General features: G+C 35.7%; 1 protein-coding gene across 1 annotated transcript; it reads right to left on the reverse strand.

Moving 5' to 3' along the window:
* Nucleotides 1-412: 412 nt before the first annotated feature.
* On the reverse strand, nt 413-19,115 carry LOC144447281 (urocanate hydratase-like). The gene is made up of 18 exons (XM_078137241.1): nt 18,955-19,115; nt 16,255-16,385; nt 15,377-15,470; nt 14,706-14,765; nt 13,772-13,900; nt 13,399-13,460; nt 12,856-12,922; nt 11,736-11,917; nt 11,085-11,135; nt 10,875-10,937; nt 9,303-9,482; nt 8,414-8,511; nt 7,798-7,873; nt 6,963-7,084; nt 6,342-6,412; nt 5,750-5,948; nt 4,552-4,733; nt 413-2,776 (listed from the first exon to the last, which is right to left on the reverse strand). Exons 1-18 carry the CDS (start codon nt 19,075-19,077, stop codon nt 2,636-2,638), a joined length of 2,031 nt encoding a protein of 676 aa, XP_077993367.1. The 5' UTR covers nt 19,078-19,115; the 3' UTR covers nt 413-2,635.
* Nucleotides 19,116-20,083: the final 968 nt, after the last annotated feature.

The raw sequence follows: 20,083 nt of genomic DNA on the forward strand, positions 1-20,083 counted from the left end.
GTGAATGATTGTTAATTGTTATAATAATTTGTATATATTGACACACAACCCATCATCTGTTTGTGAAGTTTAACAATCTCCATTCCTTGATCCTCCCCCACCCATGTACATTTATAGTTTGAGAACACAAGTGCAAACACTTGGAAATCCAATCTGTACACTGCAAGACTCGACATCTACAAGAAACAGTTGATTTCTCTTACAATTATTGGCAGTAAGGAGGCATGGCAAAATGAAAACTGAACATTAACCCATTGTTATAAGTACTTGAGTAAAGAGAGAGAACCTAGGAGTAAAATGAATGCAAGCACTTGATAGCCAATATAGCAGTATAATAAAGAAAGGAATTCACACAACAGAGATAACAGCAAACATAAATTTTATTTCCATATTAAAATAAAATCAATGATCACTGGAGGCAGTGAAACTTCATATGTAATTACAATGAATTACAATGTTGTTATTGATCAAAATGTACAATTATATTTGAACACATCATACAGACCATGGTGGACTTGAAATGATTGCAGTTTTGTTGTCAATAGTTCAAGTATAAAGATTATAGTTGTGTGCGAAAACATTGACAGATCATTGACGTTAATACTTTGCAGTAAGTGCACATGAAATGAAGGCATTATGAACTCTCATGATAGCATTTTGGCCTTAATAAAAATTCATGATATGTTTTATATCTAGGACAACGGCACTCTCTAGATTTTTACACCCTAGTGGTGATAAATGGATCCTTTGTGGACATTGGCCTGATTCCAGAATCAAAGGGACATAACTGTTTACTGACCCATAACAATCACTTTGCTGTAGCTTACATTACAGAGTATCTTACTCTGAACGCTGTAGATGACCTAGTGTCACCAAGAGTTAATTACTGTCACATACCAAAACAAAAATAGTACTGTCTACAAAATGAAGCCTTCAGATTTGTATCGGTGTGAAACCTTGCCTTACTGTTACAAATAATATAATTATGTGGGCTAGCAGTTAAGAAACCAGCACACAATTAGAAATATCACAATTGTTATAATAAGTAATCAAAATAAGAAGTAAGTACTAGTTAAAATATATCCAAGGTACTGTCACTTTTCTTCTCACATTCTATTTCTTTTCCTCTGATCAGGATTAGTACAAGATATATTTTGTAATGTTATTAATATTGGCACTAATATTATGTATGTATACAGTTTACAGTGTATCTGAAATGCCAACATCTCTTGAGTCAAGTGTTGTAATCTTATCACTTACATGTACTTTTTAGCAATCTGGTGAATCTATCTAGATTAATACTCTTATCATGGTATTCAACAATGCTATCTGTCTCATTAACACACCTATTAATCCTTCATGAGTCCATCACTAAGATATTGCTGGCCTGTCTTTCACTGTAATCAGTAGGTTACATGATCTAATCTAACTGATTATAGTTCTTAAAATACCACCTGTATACCAATTTGCCCTCTGGTATGTAAAAGAGGGCTAAATACGGACAAGTACATGTCAACAACGCTAGATCTAGTACTTGGCCAAAAAACTGACAAGTGCGTGAAATATGGTGCAAGAAAAAAGTGCTAGCTCTAACACTTCACTGAAAAACAGAAAGTGCATGATTTAGCACGAACAATGCACCCATTCACACCTCTTGCCCTTAAAACCTTTTAGAAATTATTGGTATAGTTGACATTTATTTTCTAAAATAATTTTACTGCATTCTTAATTTAATCTAAAATAGACAGCGCCATGAAATATCTAAGTCTCAGAATTTTTTTTTCCTTTAACAATTTTACTACTTTTCCTACAATCTTGTGGAAACATCCAGATGAAAGCATAAAAAATGTTAATCTAAAAGGCAATTGATAGATAGTTTATTTGCAATAAAGGCCGCAAAGCTAAAGTCTCAAAGAGCTTATACAACACAAAATATACAGTTCAGAAAAGATAATGGAAGCACTGTATGAAGAAACTTAGGTTATCATTTCTCAATTGTTTTCTAAAAGGCAATAAGTTCTAAGCAAAGCAAATGAAATCTGGTTTCAGTGAAATTGCGTTCCTTGAAAGTGCAATTTTCCATTTAATACTCATGGTAAAAGCAATGACATCAGTTTATGTGGCAGTAATTGTAATGTTTTCAAGCTGATATACTTTCTGCATTTCAAATTTCTTTCTTTCATGCACTTGGTTTTTCAGTGCATTTGGACAGACGAACAGCAGCACCAAAAATGGTTTGAAAAGGGGATATTAAAGATATGTTCCCTCGCTATAAATTTGTAATGAGAAACACTTTTATCTTTTCTTGGTGTTAGTATTAATATTTATAACTCTTCAACCAGACATTCAATTCAATAAATATATGTTCAGAGTTTTTGTTAAGGGCAGTAAGCAGGTAAAATCTACCTGAGTCCCCCTGTCATTTTACCACTGTTCCTTACCAAAATTTATGATACAATGTATTGAAAACTATGCCAGTTTTATCATATTCCCCCTTTCTGTTACTGGGGTTCCCCAACCTTAGCAAAAGCACTGGTATTGAAATGGAAGACTCTGTATACACGTCTCTATATACCATGGCACCCTAGTTTGAAAGCAAAGCACACAAATCAACACAAGGTATGACAGACTGAGACTATGACTGCAAAGCTCTGTCTAGCAGTGAATCATCTTGGACTTGATGAGGGATGGTGACTTTCAATTTACTGTTTAGTTCCATTGCTCTGCAGATTGTCTCCTTGGCATTGGTATTACCAGCCCATGAACGTCGTGTCACCTTGAAAAGAGTACACAGAATAAAACTTGATTATCAGGTAAAGAACATGATCATGTTACTTTGTTTATTGTCAGATTATGAACATTTTCTAACACTAGAGATGTGAATACAAGATGGTAGTACATGTAAAACATCTTTCATAGTTTACTAGTTGTCATATTTCTGATGGATTGTTTACAGTTTTTCTATTCATACATGTTTATTTTTGCACTATCACCAATGATAGGCTTTTGACAGACGTGGTCTTTCCCTCTCAGTGTGCAAGATTCCGAACAGAACTTAAATGACCATTGTGCTGGATACATAGAGACTGATGATCTAAATGTTGATGCAAACATAAAGTTGTACAAAAAACGATTGAAGCAAAAATGAAAGTATTACAAACAGTTCAAAGACGGAATCTAACGACCAGGTGAACTAACATCAAATTTGAAGTGGAATCTGAGATATAGATTACATATCACTACTTGAGGTAGTACAAACAGACTTTATCCTTGGCACATACCTACATCGGTCATGCTGGGTTGTTTTTTAAATCAACACATGTTAAAACTGAAGTACACGTTCAAATACATGTCTATGTTGTGATTTCTACTAGTAAAGATAAAGACTCAAGGACATAAGAATTAAATCAAACACATCAAATTTAATGACTGATTTATTATGGAAAGTGATGATCACCTCCCCAGTCAGTATTTTTTCAGTTAGGACAAACCACACTGTTCCCAATTAAGACAACTCACAAATCATAACAAACACAGTGAAAGAGAGATATACCACTGAGTAAGACTTCATTAAGGAAATCTCACTGAATATGATAATGAAGAATTTTAGTTTGTAGATTCAGAAATTGCTATAATCTGAAGGAAAGGCCCTTTTTGGATTGGGAATAAAATTTGGGTAACCAAAACAGTTGTCTAGCAGAACTTTACAAAACCTTTGACCAGAAGAAATGAATGATCCTGTCTAATTTTTATAGCTTTACTGATAGGATAGCACTAAATGTTACAACCTGGAATTCAGACATTGAGCCTTGCCAAACTTCTCAAAAAAATACATCTAATTCAAATGTCGAATGCACCTTGTAAATAAATACTATAGCACCTTTATCATGTTTGTACAACTTCCACAAGAAGTTGACTTGTTTATACCTTCATAGTTTAATCAATCATCAACTCACATGTACATTATATCAGGAATAAAAGAGCAAAACAAGACAACGGGTCAAAGGTCATAATATGTATAACCTGGGGTGGGTAGGTTAAACCCTATTGGAAACACTCCAGCCAAGCACGATTTTAACACATTCATCAGCTATATAGTAGCTGGGATGAGTGTCAATTCATCACTTTCTTGGCCTCTGTATAACCCACTTCAGTAAATGCCAGCTAGGAGGTAGCAACAATGATCTTAGCATATTCACCAGCCTTAGCTTGGGATGGGGTGTGTGCACTTACTGCCCACTGGAAACATCCGAGTCAAGCAACACTTATTATAAGCACATTCCCCGGCCTTGGCTGGGGGTGGATGGGTGTATTTACCCAATTGGAGACATCCCCATTCAAGCATCATCTTTACAGTCATCATCTTTACAGTGCATGTGTGTACTTACCCCACTTGAAACACCTCTGCCAAGCATCAATTGCATGTAAGCACATTTCTCAGCCTTGGCTGGGGTGGGTGGGTGGGTTTTGTGCTTACCCCCATCGGACACATCCCCATTCAAGCATAATCTTTGCATTTTCACTAACTTTATAGTGCATGTGTGTACTTACCCCATTGGAAACATCCCAGCCAAGCATCATCTTAGCTTTTTCACCGGCTTGTTCTGTTCCATCCAGTACCAAACCAAAGCCCCCATTTATGACTTCACCCCAACCTACACCCCCTCCATTGTGTAAGGACACCCAAGTAGCACCACGGAATGAATCACCAATCACATTTTGGACTGCCATGTCTGTTTCAAAACAAAAACAGTGATCATATGTTCATCAGTCATCTGTATGAAGTGTACAATATCAAAGAAACCGTGTAACAAATAATCTATATGGGAATTTCTGTGTGATTAGTCCTTGTTGCCATGGCCACTGTATATCATGTGCACTGTGATCTCTCACCTTCACCAATGGTCACTTTGTAATTTTCCAGTTAATCAAAGCATCAATTCATTTCTTTATACATAGTACATGTAATGCTATAGACTTCAAGTTGACCTACACATTGTTGAAAAAAATTCCAACTCAAAACAGTAAAGAGTACAAAGCCTCATTGGGATGTATGACTGATTTTGTGGCTCAGTGGGCTTTCTCAAATTCATAAACTTTTCATTATTTGTTGGTTTCAACTCACAATTTAATGTTAATACTTGTTGGATGCTAATGACCCAGTATGCAGACCTGTAAATGCAGAGTCTGACCAACCACACCCTGGGGTATGAGAACTACTAGTATTAAGATAATAGTAAGGCACACCTGTAGTAACAAGCATATTTATTGACACCTTGCATTGTTTAGTTTACTATTGTATAGGAATCAGGTGTTAATCCTTTATCATGTTTTTGTTATACTACTTGTCTGGTTGGTGAGTGTGGGAAAGACAAGGGGACTATAAGCTAGTTTATCTCTGTTAATATTGGTCTGACACTTGTGGGTTTATATGGCCTGCTCTGGTCTGCTCTTAGCACTTGGCAAGGGAACAGCACAGCAGTTGCCTTACTCCCTGGCATGCAGAACTAGCTTTCTCTCCCTGTTGTGCAATAGTAAGCACTTTCTTTTTCCGCCTCCCACCCTCTCCTGCTTTTTGTATTATCTTTTTTTTTAAAAAGAAATTTTGGTAGTTAGTTTTAGTAGCTAGGAACTGATTTGTAGTGTAATAGGAGAATTGAGAAATTTCTTTGCATGGGCTGTCACAGCATTAGTGCACTGTCAGGAAATGATTTCCAGTGATTCATATTTTCACAGCAACATCTCTCACCTGCACAGAAAGCTGACCCATCATAGATATTAGATGTTTCTCTAAATGGGCTGTCAGTACCACTCACATCGTGGTGATCTCGACTTATCACAACGGGTGCTTTCAGTCGGCCTTCATGGACTGCCTGGTTGAAAGCTGTCGCTATGGCAACACGGCCTTGCTGATCAGAGTACAGAATACGAGCTTGTGACCCAACAACCTGTTGAACAGACAAATATTACATTTTTTACATTTTTTTGATATCACAATGGATTTTATAGCATACTTTGTAAAACTTTTTACACTTCCAAACCCCTTTCATTATGAGACATCTTCAAGTGTTCAGTCTTTGTTTGGTACATCAATGTAATTCTAGACAGGGTCGTTATTTATCCACTTGATTATTCAATGGAGTTGAAAGCCTTAGTCTTGAAGAATTCAGATCTGCACACAAAAGGTTGCCGAACAAAAGCCGCAGATGACAGTACCTCTGGCACTCTCATGCAAGCCCTCAACAGCACCTTTGACTCTATGCACCTTGTGGTTGCTTTAGCAGAATTGCCTAAGGGTCTAATAGCCGGACTATAAAACTCCAAGAATGTTAAAGACTAACCAGGTCATGTTGGGAGGCTTGTGTAATCCATTTTATGTTATCTTGATATTGTTGTTTTGTACTTTCAGGAACTACAAACAGAAACAAACAAAATTATGAATAAATGTGTTTCCTCTCACTTCCTTTAAGAATGTTTCAAAAAGTTACCCCGCTCCCGATCCCCTGATACTCACTGTCTGTCAGAATGTAATGTTATTTTTCAAATCTTAGTGATGTTAGTTTCAGCTCATGTTCTGTCACCAACTTTAATAAGAAACTCACTGATTCAGAACAAGTTATCCAAAAAACAGAAGTTGTACATTACAATTTCAACACATACATAATGTCATCTTAAATGTCTAGAAACCATACTTGGCCCACAAACAGAAGTTTGACATTACAATTTCAACACATACATAATGTCATCCTAAACGTCTAGAAACCATAATAGGCCCCAAAACAGTATGTCAGCATAAGACTGCATGCCTTTCTAAACTGGGGTGGGTATACGTCTTTTTTTTTTCTAGTACGGTTAGGAATTAACTTTATGCTGGTTAAGTCAGAAGTAAGGTAGGTACTGTCTTGTCTATCAATGTGATGCCATCATGCTATCTTGTCAATCTTCTAAGACATTTAATTTACCTCCTTCTTTGATGATATCTTCCAGTACTGTGGTAGCAATCTCATCTGTTGTTGCCAAGTCATTGCTGTCAGCTGATGTACACACCCAACGGAAAGGACCAAAACCCATAGAAAATATATCCCTAGGAAAGAACATTTGATAACACATACAGGTTAAAATAAAAGACTTCATTATCACAAGTTGAAGAAATTCAGTTCATTTCCAATCAACAGATAAACCCTCAATATAGTGTTGTAGAAGATTGCTCAATGTGTTTAATTGTGTGGATGCATGCATATTTCATGGTATTTTCTTCACTTGGTTCCTGTGCTGTATTTTATACATTGTAAGAACCAAGTTATGATGTCAACCTACATGTTGTTTTCATTGATTGCTACATCTGCCTAGCTATAAGTGATGTCACAAAGTTGGTCTATAACTATATCCTAATACATTATGTATGCACTTGTACACTGCATTGCAGGCTACGTACTGTTCAATGGCTCTGTTTGATACAACAAAGCAGAAACGAATACGAGACTGTACAGTCTATGCTAAGACTGCAATTTCTTAATAAATACTATGTTTAGTCTGAATGAAATAAACCACTTAACATGTAGGTGTCAATGATGTCTACATGGTGGCAGTGTCTAAGTTCCTTTCATTTAGACAAAATGTACATAAGCAAGAAACTGTATTTATACAATCTTGTGTGGCAATTAAGTGCAGTTTCTTATTGATTTCTGCATGGTTATATCAAACAAAGCCAGTCAACAGCAACCTTCAATGCATTGTTACAGTACTATAAAAAGGTGGCCAAATGTTCTACTTTTGAACTTGCCCTTGTTGCCTTACCCCATGATGTCTTGAACATAACTTGGATATCTAAATCTGGTACCAGTGGTGTCACCTTCTTTCTTTACATCAGCACCTAAATGAAGAGAAAGTATTGAGACTTTGCACACACCTTGTGACTGTACATATCACACTTTACCTATAGTTGCCTTTGTCAAGGAATACATAGTCTAACAAACTAATCAACTATTCATGATACACATTTTAATGTTCAGTGTAAATGAGGACATCATTCGACTATGAGTACATCACAAGTACAGTCTGTTCTTGTATTACATGATGTTGCCTTGGTGTTTCTCTCATGGGCATGTTTTGGACACAAAGACAGACACATTTTCAATTCCAATAACTTCACTTATTTTGTCACTTTACTCCAAGTATGAAACTTATCATTACTAAATGTGTGCTATGTATTGAAATATAAATGACAATCTATGTGCATGTAAAACAGGCGTACATCACAAAGTTGTGATGTACTGGTGTGTAACTGGCAAAAATTAAACACAAATCAAAATGGATTTTTGAGGTCAATATCAACACTTTCTGTAGATGTGCTGAATCAACAATATGACAAATTCGGTATCTTGAGGATCTCATTGGGTTCTCATCAACTCACCAGCTCTGCTAGCTTCTAGAAGGAATGCATTACCATAATCCCAGAAATACAGACCATTGTCAGAGAGTTTATTAATTGCAGCAACTTGGCGACGTAAACTGAAACAAAATTTATGATAAGAATTACAGTCTATTAGACAATACTTTACTACTAGTGGGTGATAAAGAATATAAAGTATATCAATTTGTCTGATAATTTGAAGCATATTTTTGCACCAATGGTACTAAAGAATTCACTAAATACAGATGCCATGGATTTAGATACGTTTACGATCCTGTTATCATTGTTCAGTTTGTGTAAAGCATTGTTTAAATCTGAAACTAAACTACGAAATTTATATTGTATGGGATTCTTTCTACATTGAAAATCTATCAGGAAATTTGAGTAGACATTTTTCTTTCCTGTAAAGCTTATTTTAATGTTTCTAAATATCAATTGTCATTCTCCAATATCATTCATATTGTTATTTTGGATGTAGTTATGAGTCAGTACTGTGTAAACTTTGTATCTTTGATCAAGGGGTAGTATTATTTAGATCAAACAATCAATAAAATATTCACAGAAAATTGTTAAAATACCAATTAATTAGACATTGAACATATAGTTTTCTATTAGTAGTATACAGTAATAAGTTGAAATTGTGATTCATTGGAGGCACTGATTTGTGGGTACAGACCTCAAAAAATCAATTTGATTGGGTATATTGCACCATACAATGTGTTTAATATTCTTAATATGTTTGCCCACAGCTGATTCCATACTGTGCAGGGTGTACAATTTTATAAGTACGTCATCATATCTAACTAAAAATTTTCAAAAAATGTTCCAGTTGCTGCTAGTGTAGCTATAATATCAGAAAGAAGAATGAACAACTTTTTGTGATTATTACCTTTCTTGTACAAGGTTTTTAAATCTGTCTGGGTCCGTGTGCATCACTTCATTAGCTTCATCAAAACTGAGTTGGACTGGATAGTATCCTCCATTGAATGGATTATGACAGGAAGTTTGATCTGAGCCCAACTCTACCAACATCTCTCCAGTACTCTCGTATTCACTCACCAATCTTTCCCTATACCAAACACAACCAATACATCAAAGTAGTGTCAAAAATATATCATTTATAACATCGACAGGCTTTATATCCATAAGTTTAAGATTCTCATATGAATCACTTACCAATATAACAGATTTCAAAGAGTTCAGATTAGGATTAAAATATGCGGCATGGTACAGAACGGTGCAGTGTGGTGTGGTGTGATGCATTGCATTGTGTTGTTTTGTGTTGCATTGCATTCCTTTATTTTCACCAATTTTATTTCCACAATTTATGAATACTCAATACAAACACTAGAGGTATACCATGGTGAAGGACATGACAAATAGCTCCAACTGAGTTAATGTGAAAATTAGCTGCTTTGCAGAGCTATAGAAAAAGTTGGTCCAGAACAAAAGAATCTTCCTATGAGGCTCTGTAATCCTTTAGGCTCCAGTGATAGGATTACACTAGTCTCATGCAAGAACCAGGCAGTATCGTGTAGTGTTGTCAAATCTAGCAGGTGGTATAATGTAGTGTAGTCAAATCTACCAGGTGGTATCATGTAGTGTAGTCAAATCTACCAGGTGGTATCATGTAGTGTAGTCAAATCTACCAGGTGGTATAATGTAGTGTAGTCAAATCTACCAGGTGGTATCATGTAGTGTAGTCAAATTTACCAGGTTGTATCATGTAGTGTAGCCAAATCTACCAGGTGGTATCATGTAGTGTAGCCAAATGTACCAGGAGGTATTATGTAGTGTAGTTTAATCTACTAGGTGGTATCATGTAGTGTAGTCAAATCTACCAGGTGGTATCATGTAGTGTAGTCAAATCTACCAGGTGGTATTATGCAGTGTAGCCAAATCTACCAGGTGGTATCATGTAGTGTAGTCAAATCTGCCAGGTGGTATTATGTAGTGTAGCCAAATCTACCAGGTGGTATCATGTAGTGTAGTCAAATCTACCAGGTGGTATTATGCAGTGTAGCCAAATCTACCAGGTGGTATCATGTAGTGTAGTCAAATCTGCCAGGTGGTATTATGTAGTGTAGCCAAATCTACCAGGTGGTATCATGTAGTGTAGTCAAATCTACCAGGTGGTATTATGTAGTGTAGTCAAATCTACCAGGTGGTATCATGTAGTGTAACAGTATGTACTTTGTACTCGCATATAAAGAATGTTAGTTATTGTTATTCAGATTCCCTAAAGCAGTGAAAACACAATTTACAACATATCAACATTCTAAAAACTTTCAATCTGAATGTACTTTTTCATGTTTTATATAACATTTCCAATAACTCACTTGATTACAAATCTGTCAGCCATCATCTTACTCACCACAAACCACACAGTTTTGATATCAACAAAGCATTCAACATGAGCACCCATAAATAATAACAAATCGCTTCTGATCATTATACTTACCAAACATCAACAATGTTTCCATGGTAACCAATACTTGTAGGAGATTTGTTACGCTTTGCTTCCCTTGAAGAAATAAAGAATATACCCAGTAAAAATGGAAATACCATGAATATCTTTGAGAGTGTATATAGTCTGTTTTGATCTAACATAAATAAAGAATTGGAAATGAAATCAAAATAAGATTGACACATGGTAGTCATGGTAACATACCTTATTCTTCGCATTAGGTCATCTAAGTTGTCTGTAACTTCCACTAGCCATCTACAAATTAAAGGTTGTTACGTTTATTAATAATATCAACTAAAAGATCACCATGGTGATAACAGTTAGTTTATTACACTTAAATACTAGTATCCAGTGATGTTAGATTCATCACTGGTTTAGGTTAAATACAACATCATCATCAACAAAAGTTTGAATATAAATAATAGAGTCACTAATGATGTTGCTATAGTAACAACAACATCTGACATATTCATCAATATAAAATTCAAATATGATAGGCGCACTAATGTTGTTGCTCCATCAACAAGAAATTACATCCTTGTCGATGGCTGTGAGAATGTAATACATGATGTTGCTATAGTAACAGTAACATGACATCTTCATTAACAGAACTGAGCATGGATGTGATGATATCTATAACTACTGATGTTGCTATGGTAATAGCAAAAGGTAAGATTGGGAGAAATTTGAATATCATAGATTCAACATTTAACTTGTTATAGCAACAGTAACATGTGACATTCTCATCAACATAATTTTGAATAGTAGTTTCAAAGATGATGTTGCTATAGCAACAGTAATGTGATATTCCCATCAAAAAAGTTTGAATGATAAGCATAAAACAGCCTAACATACCCTTGTTTATGTCTCTTCATGAGTGCTTCCTTGCTGACTTCAGCTATAACACCAACACACCCTGAGATGACTGCTGCCTTAGCCTGCGCACCACTCATACCACCAAGACCTGACGTCAAAAATACTTTGCCACTAAGATCTCCAACACCTAAATATTGGCGACCTGCATTCATAACTGTTATCTGCAGTACATAGAGATAGTAATGTATTGGTGAAAACAGGAAAGGGTGTGCATGGGGAGAGTTGACCAGGCTGATTTGGGACAGTTGACCAGGGTAGCTGATTTGGGATAGTTGACCAGGGTGGCTGATTTGGGATAGTTGACCAGGGTGGCTGATTTGGGATAGTTGACCAGGGTGGCTGATTTGGGATAGTTGACCAGGGTGGCTGATTGGGGATAGTTGACCAGGGTGGCTGATTTGGGATAGTTGACCAGGGTAGCTGATTGGGGATAGTTGACCAGGGTAGCTGATTGGGGATAGTTGACCAGGGTGGCTGATTTATGATAGTTGACCAGGGTAGCTGATTTGGGATAGTTAACCAGGGTAGCTGATTGGGGATAGTTGACCAGGGTGGCTGATTTGGGATAGTTGACCAGGGTGGCTGATTTGGGATAGTTGACCAGGGTGGCTGATTGGGGATAGTTGACCATGGTAGCTGATTGGGGATAGTTGACCAGGGTAGCTGATTTGGGATAGTTAACCAGGGTAGCTGATTTGGGATAGTTGACCAGGGTGGCTGATTTATGATAGTTGACCACGGTGGCTGATTGGGCAATCATAGATATTGACTAAATGCATTCATACCTGTTATCTGAAGTACAGAGGGAGAGAAATATTGGTGAAAACAGCTCTGGGGTACAGAAGATGAGGGTGGGTGGGTGGGTGGGTGAGTGGGAGAAGCTGATAAGGCAATAACAGATAGTAAGATTGGTGAAAATAACACTTAGGTATGTATGAAGGAGAGGGATCAAGAACATGTAACTACATATCAAAGTGTTGATGGTATATCTATAACATATAAAACTTATTCCTTCTGTTAGCACTTTTCTGTTATTTTTCTCAGATTTTACAGTAACTCATAACTTTCCTTTCTATATATGCATTGACTCTATACTTACTGTTGTGCCATGAACAATGCCCTGGGGTCCAATGTAGCAATAACTACCTGCTGTCATTTGACCATACCTTCAAATTACAAATTATTAAATATTGTTATAATACTGACAATTGATAGTTTGTGTCTGCCTCATCATTTGCATCTCAAAATGATCTAAGATTGAAATGGTTAGTGTTCACACATACATACACACATATACACATACACACACATAAACACATGCAAACATACACATACACAAACACACACACACACATGCACACACACACACACACACACACACACACACACACACACACACACACGCTTGCACGAAACATAATTATTACATGAAACTTTACTATCTTAGCTACTCAGTTGAAAATTGTGCAGTCACAGAGATGCAGAATGATAGCATGACAGTAAAAATACAGCAGATTATGATTGGCCACTAATAAGTACTTTAATACATGGTAACACCTAATGCAAACATTCTATGATTGGCCACTAAAGGTACTTACATGGTAACACCTAAAGCAGACATTGGCCACTAATAAGTACTTACATGGTAACACCCAATGCAAACATTCTATCATAGTCTTCCCTGGAGGAATAGTTTGGAACTACCTACAGATTAAAAGATACAAAGATTTCAGTTAAAACTGCACTGACACAAACAATATATTTTAGTATGGTTGGTTGGTTAGTTGGTTGAATTATTTGGTCAAAACATGCTATCATAATGACATCACATTCTTTTCCATAGCACACGCTATACTGATAAAGTTCATTATGTTGACACACTAGTTCCATTGTTATCATTAACAGAAACATGACATGACAGCCATGTTAATAGTGGTAAGTATTGATAAACTTACCATTCCATTGGTGATGATAACCCTTGGTGTCTGGGAATGACTAGGGAATAGTAAACTTACCATTCCATTGGTGATGATAACCCTTGGTGCCTGGGAATGACTAGGAAAGAGACCCTGGGGATGACCTGAGTACATCACAAGTGTTTGGTCTTCAGTCATTCTGGATAAATAGTGCATAGTCAACCGAAACTGGAAATTTCAACAAAGATAAAATAACACTTAATATTTACAATTACGGAAATTAAATTGTGTTAATTTATATCATAATTAACTTATGGTCATGTCTAGTAGTTATAATGTGATCAATTTCACAACCCAAAATAGTGTCATCATGATTTAGACTTGTGAGTATACAGTGTTGGTGTATTTTACAATACATGATCACTGTCAAGGGTTGGTTGGTCAGTGACGATTAACTCTTGCTTTAGACTCTCTCACAGTCCTTGGGAGCATTGCTTAAAGGACTATATAGTTGATGAGGGTCCACAGTACAAGGATATTCTAGTACAATTATGCGGTAGATATCGGACATACAAAACAGCTAATGGCAATGCTCCCAAGGACTGAGAGAGTCTGCACTTGCCTATGTAATAATTAACAGTTTGTATGTAGTTGGTCTATCATTTCTTTGCTGGTAACTCAAGAGGTTTTGATAACCTAAAATTCCAAATCAGAACATTATCTTTTCCCTACTGTGATATGACTGACTTTGTTTCTAGCAAAGACTAAATCCACTAGCATCATTTCTTTCCACTTCAAAATCATAAATCTATAACTTCGATTTTTTTGCTTCATACATTAGACCAGACTTACACTTGCAGAAATGGGATAATTGTCTCATGGTTAAATGTTAACTTATACAGCACAGATAAGACATTCTAGCACTGTTGGTATCTCCTTGGCACAAAGACTTCATAAATGTTTGAATATTCTTAGATGACTCTACACAAAATATTTGTGCCCAGTCACAGAGTGAGTTATTCTTATTTCCTACCTGTGCCCAGTTTGAAAACACTTGTCCATTGCCACCATAGGTAACTAATTCTTGTGGAAACTGTACAGAGAAAGGAAAAGATTTGAAATATTTGTGTACACATTCACTTGCCTTTTATGTGGGTAAAACTGCATACCAATGCTGTGATGTATCTTAAAGACTGAGATAACTCAAAGTCTAGGTCAAAAGTTGTGTTTTATCTAACTACAACATTACAATACAACAAATTTGTTATTGCCACTCTATCAACTTTATATTTCAAGATCTCAACTACTGATAGAAATTTAAACTTTACTTCCTGGTCAAGGCCTGTTGTAGTCTAGAATGTAAAATACAGCCATGGTGGCACTCCAAACATGCAGTTAGTTAGTGTAATCAAATTGCACTAAACTACATATTATTATTAACTAAATGCTTGGAATACCATCAATGACCATGTTATAAATTCTAGACTCAGTGGAATGCAATGGCTAGTGACTACATTTTACAGTTCAGTCTAGCCTTGTTGAAATCTTGTCAGTTCAGCACTACATGTATGCAATCACCATGGCAATGAAAAATTTCATCTACACAGTAGTCTGAGTAGAAAGGAAAGTGTCTCATTCACAGCATAATGAACAGTGCCTTCAATAGGTAAGATAAATGAGAAAGGTGTCAAAGATCAACTTTACCTGCGCTACTCTTGGATCCAGATTATTCATTATCATATGCATAATAGCTGCTGCATGTCTGTTCTGACATGGACACTCGCTGATGTGACGAGCTCTGTAATCAGGAACAATTATTTTGCATTTGATATCTCATAAAGGCAGTCTTAAATACTCTGAAGTAGTATCATAGTAATATAGTACGATACAAACAGCATATGACCATACACAGTACTTAGTATCCATCATAAACAAAATTTATGTACTAGATAAGTGCAAGTCACACTTTACATTTGTCCACCCTAAACCAAAATACAGTTGTTGTTCCACAAAACTTCAACCTATTCTCAGTTAAAACTAATAAAACAAGTCTGGGTTCATCATACAAATTGTTGAAATAGTGGTCTAAATCATATCAAAATTTATAGTCATTTGTATATCAAAATATATATTTTTGAATCCACACACACAAGTTCTCTTCCAATTTTGATTGAGAACCAGACATGTTTTGAACAAATCACTTAATTCTCCTTACTGTCCTTCTTCAGTGTCTACAGTAACCGAATCTCAATGCTAGACAGAATGATCCAAATTTGCTGGAAGAAAATGATTTGTTTGAAACATGTGTGTTTCCCCAGTCAGAAGTGGAAGAAGAGAATTTGTGTATGAATCAGAGTGCTTAGTGATGATCATGTATATTTACGTATGTATGCAAGCTTTTTATCCCTATTAATACATGGTACACCAATATTGGACCCAATAAAAACACTACTGGGACCTACCACTTTAATAGTGCAGAAAAGTATGTTTTATAAAAATAATATGAGAAATTCTGGCATTAAAAATGATGATATTGTCATCAAATTCATAAAAGTTCCAGGAAAAAGTGAGTAGAGCCATACCTCATTTCAATGTCTGGTCTAAATCGATACATGTAAATATGTCCATACTGCCTCAGTTCTTCTGCAAACTCAGGAGCTAGTGTGTCATGCATCTCAGATGGAAAATACCTCAAAGCATTCTGTAAGGCCAGCTATGCAATTAGGTAAAAAAAAAGGGAAAAATGGAAATAATATAGTGAATCAACAGATATTAATTCAGATTTGGTGGTTTATATCAAAGATTGAGGGAGAGTGATTTGTGTCAATGTAAAAATAATTATGTAATGAAATGAGAAAATGATTGAAATGCAAAACAGTTGCAAACATGGTCACGGACAGAACAAACTCAGAACATATAAAAATGATTTTATTTTTGAGAATTATTTAAATATTATTACAAGATTTTAATTTAAGAAAATTGTTATCAAAATTTAGGTTAAGTGATCCTAATTTAGAAATTTTGATTTAAGATATTGTAAAAGATGTAATTTAGATTTAGTAGATAATAAATTTGATTTATTTCCAGTTTATTATTTTGAAAGATCAATATTATTTAAGGAAAGTGGGATAAACAAAATAATAAAATTATGATGAATCATCATGCTGCATGTAAATTTGTGAAAAGTTGTTTATAATTTCTTTTTAATTTTTTAGAATATTTCTTGCATAATTGTTACTGTTTTAACAGCAAATGTGTTGTTAGCATTCCCATTATTGTTGTTTTTTACCATAGTAGATACTGTATCCACTGAAGGTATAGTAGTGTAATACAGTTGTTGTTGTTGTTGTTGTTGTTGTTGTTGTTGTTGATGTTGTTGTTGTTGTTGTTGTTGTTGTTGTTGTTGTTGTGGTTGTTGTTGTTGTTGTTGTTGTTACTATTCAGTACTTATATTTCATACATATCTGAAATCATCATATGTGAGTGTTTAAATTGTTCTTTTTAGCCTATCTGTTGGCAATGCCTTTTGACTAAATAAATCCATGTATGACATGGTTATCTATAACTGGTGTATATGCATGCAATAATATTGGGACTATGATACATAACTAAGTGTATTACAACAACAAGTAGATTGAAGGAGCTACCTGGCTGGTACATGTAGCTTGAGTACCATTTATAAATCTGGTGAATATTACACACATCTTAACCACATAGAGCATCTAACTGTTCAAGCGGCACTAGCTGGACATTTTTTTGCTTTGTTGCTACATGACATACTTCTCAATATTGTAGATAATGGTGTGGGTGTATTGAATCTGTATCTATAGCTTAAGATTTTTACTCTTTTCCAATGCAAACATCGGTGATGGTATTTACCTAATAACACACTCATTCTGTATTATGACCATCCTTGTTGAATAGAATATTTAGCTTACAAGTGACTGTATTGACCAAATATATCTGACTCTGTACTCAAGTCAGAGCCTCCTTGAACTAACAGACAAGACAGATGGGCATTGGGCAGGCAGACAGGCAGACTGACACAAACAGACGGACGGACGGACGGACGGACGGACGGACGGACGGACAGAGACAGACAGACAGACAGACAGACAGACAGACAGACAGACAGACAGACAGGCAGACAGACAGACAGACAGACAGACAGACAGACAGACAGACAGACAGACAGACAGACAGACAGACAGACAGACAGACAGACAGACAGACAGACAGACAGACAGACAGACAGACAGACAGACAAAGTTTTTTAACAATAGTGTAGAACGCTTTCACTTTTTCATTGCACCAGCATACTGTGTGCAGCTTTACTTACATGGTCTATCTATGCATGGACCTTATTCAACAGTCGAGTTTGCTTTGATCATGTGTGATGCCACTTTCATTCTTTGTTATATCAAGTAAACAAACTACACTGCGCGACTCGAGCGAGCGAAATGAACACGCAATATGGGTCCTACTAATTTATGCGCAATGTAACTTGGCCGGCTGAGTTAACGTTGTCGCGACTGAAAGTTTGATCTGGCACTTACGTATTAGGCCAAATAAAAAAAAAATTTGTTTGGTTCCGGTTACCCGACCCAACCTAGCTTTCCACACCGACCCTATTTTTCTTTTTTTTTACGTATTCGAGAAAAATAATAATAAAATCGCGAAAATCGTGAAGTCTTGTAAGAAATTGTGCGTGCGGAAACTGACATCACGTGGTAAAAAGACAAAATAAAAACTATTCTTCCAATCTGTAATAGCTGTACACATCTGATAGGAAGAAATAAACAACACAGAGACCATTTGGAAAAGAATGGAAAGTGACCTTAACTAGACACTCACACATGAAAAAAAAAATATATATATAATAATATAAAATAAAAAATCTACCTACCCCACCTATTTTAAAATTGAGTGTAATCGGAACCACACAATTTTTTTACCCCTTACAGTATCTTGTCAAGTCAGATCAAGAGATGTCAGTGAAGTTGCCTATTATTACATGTATTACTTGGGTAAAAACCGTAAATAGAATACAACGTAAATGTCAGACCGGGGAATTGTATCAAATGAATAATATCATCCAAGTGGTATTTCTTAAGATTGTTTTCCTTGTCTACATGCAGTATAAGTATGATGTTTTGACTTTAATACATTTGTAGTACTAGTAGCATGATTCGTGTGATGATTTCCTCTTGAAAACAGCAAGCTAAAAGCAACAATGCAACTGCAACAATGTGTGTCCCGTTGACTTGGGACACTGTACTTACTCTTTGCTGTTCTTGATTGAGATTATGTGTTCTGACAGGTGCATGGGGGACTGATTCATCCCTGGGACGTCTTGGGGGCAACTCATCCAACGGCCACTCACAGACTTCCTTCAATGAAGACATGTTGCACTTTCTCTCACTCAAACTAGGAAAGATTACAAAACACACTTTTGACGACGAAGGCCAAAGTGTACCGGATAGGTTAAAGTTCGCGAGGTAATTGTGATCTTTTGGCTCAAGAGGGCGTACTCACTGCAATGCCGGCTGGACATGTCGACAGGCTGTGCAATGAGATTCACAGCGATTACCAACATACTGAAAACTATTACATTGAGCAAAAGTATCTAGAGATTGCAACTATACATTCTCTACTTTCTAATAACTTCGATTGAAATTTGCTTTCCTTGTATTCCTTTGATTTTACATCCCTTTTTACACAGTTGATTCACTGGAATGTGACAGTATATGGGGAGATATTAAAATTAGAAGTGAATGAAACATAGAAAATTATAGAACTTTCACAATCACATACACATCATATGTACAATAAGCCTTCTACATAATAACAAGGTGTAATGCACTAAGCTGTAGACTCGGACTTCTACATCGATAAAACCCATGGGGTGTGGGGGGAGGTATAGGAAAGAAGTGAGTAAGACCAGAGTGTTTTATAAAAGATGAATATCATTTTATTATTCACTGCCCACAACACGAAAATGAGAGGTTTTATTTTCTTCGATATCTTTGAAATGTGCTTATTTTAACACTTTAAACAGTCAAGAGAAATGTTTGTATATTCTAAGTTCAGATGATAAACTTCCTTTTGCCAAATTTCTTTTAGATACATCTCGAAAGATATCCTCAGCAGACAAGTAATGTGTATTGTATTTTTGTGTTGTATTGTATTGTATTGTATTGTTTACTATACCATGCTTCCACAGCATGTTGTTAAGTAATAAAGATGAGTTATAAGATGAGTATAAAATACAGCATATTTTATTCCATTCTGCGAGTTATAGATACAAACTGTACATCATAGTTAGCCATACAAATTCAACATTAGTGTTGCAGTAGGTGATATATTAATATATGATCGGAATCAAAAAACTATAACGGATGTACTGCTTTA

The sequence above is a fragment of the Glandiceps talaboti genome, chromosome 1 (genome assembly GCF_964340395.1).
Source record: "Glandiceps talaboti chromosome 1, keGlaTala1.1, whole genome shotgun sequence".
Taxonomy (NCBI): domain Eukaryota; kingdom Metazoa; phylum Hemichordata; class Enteropneusta; family Spengelidae; genus Glandiceps; species Glandiceps talaboti.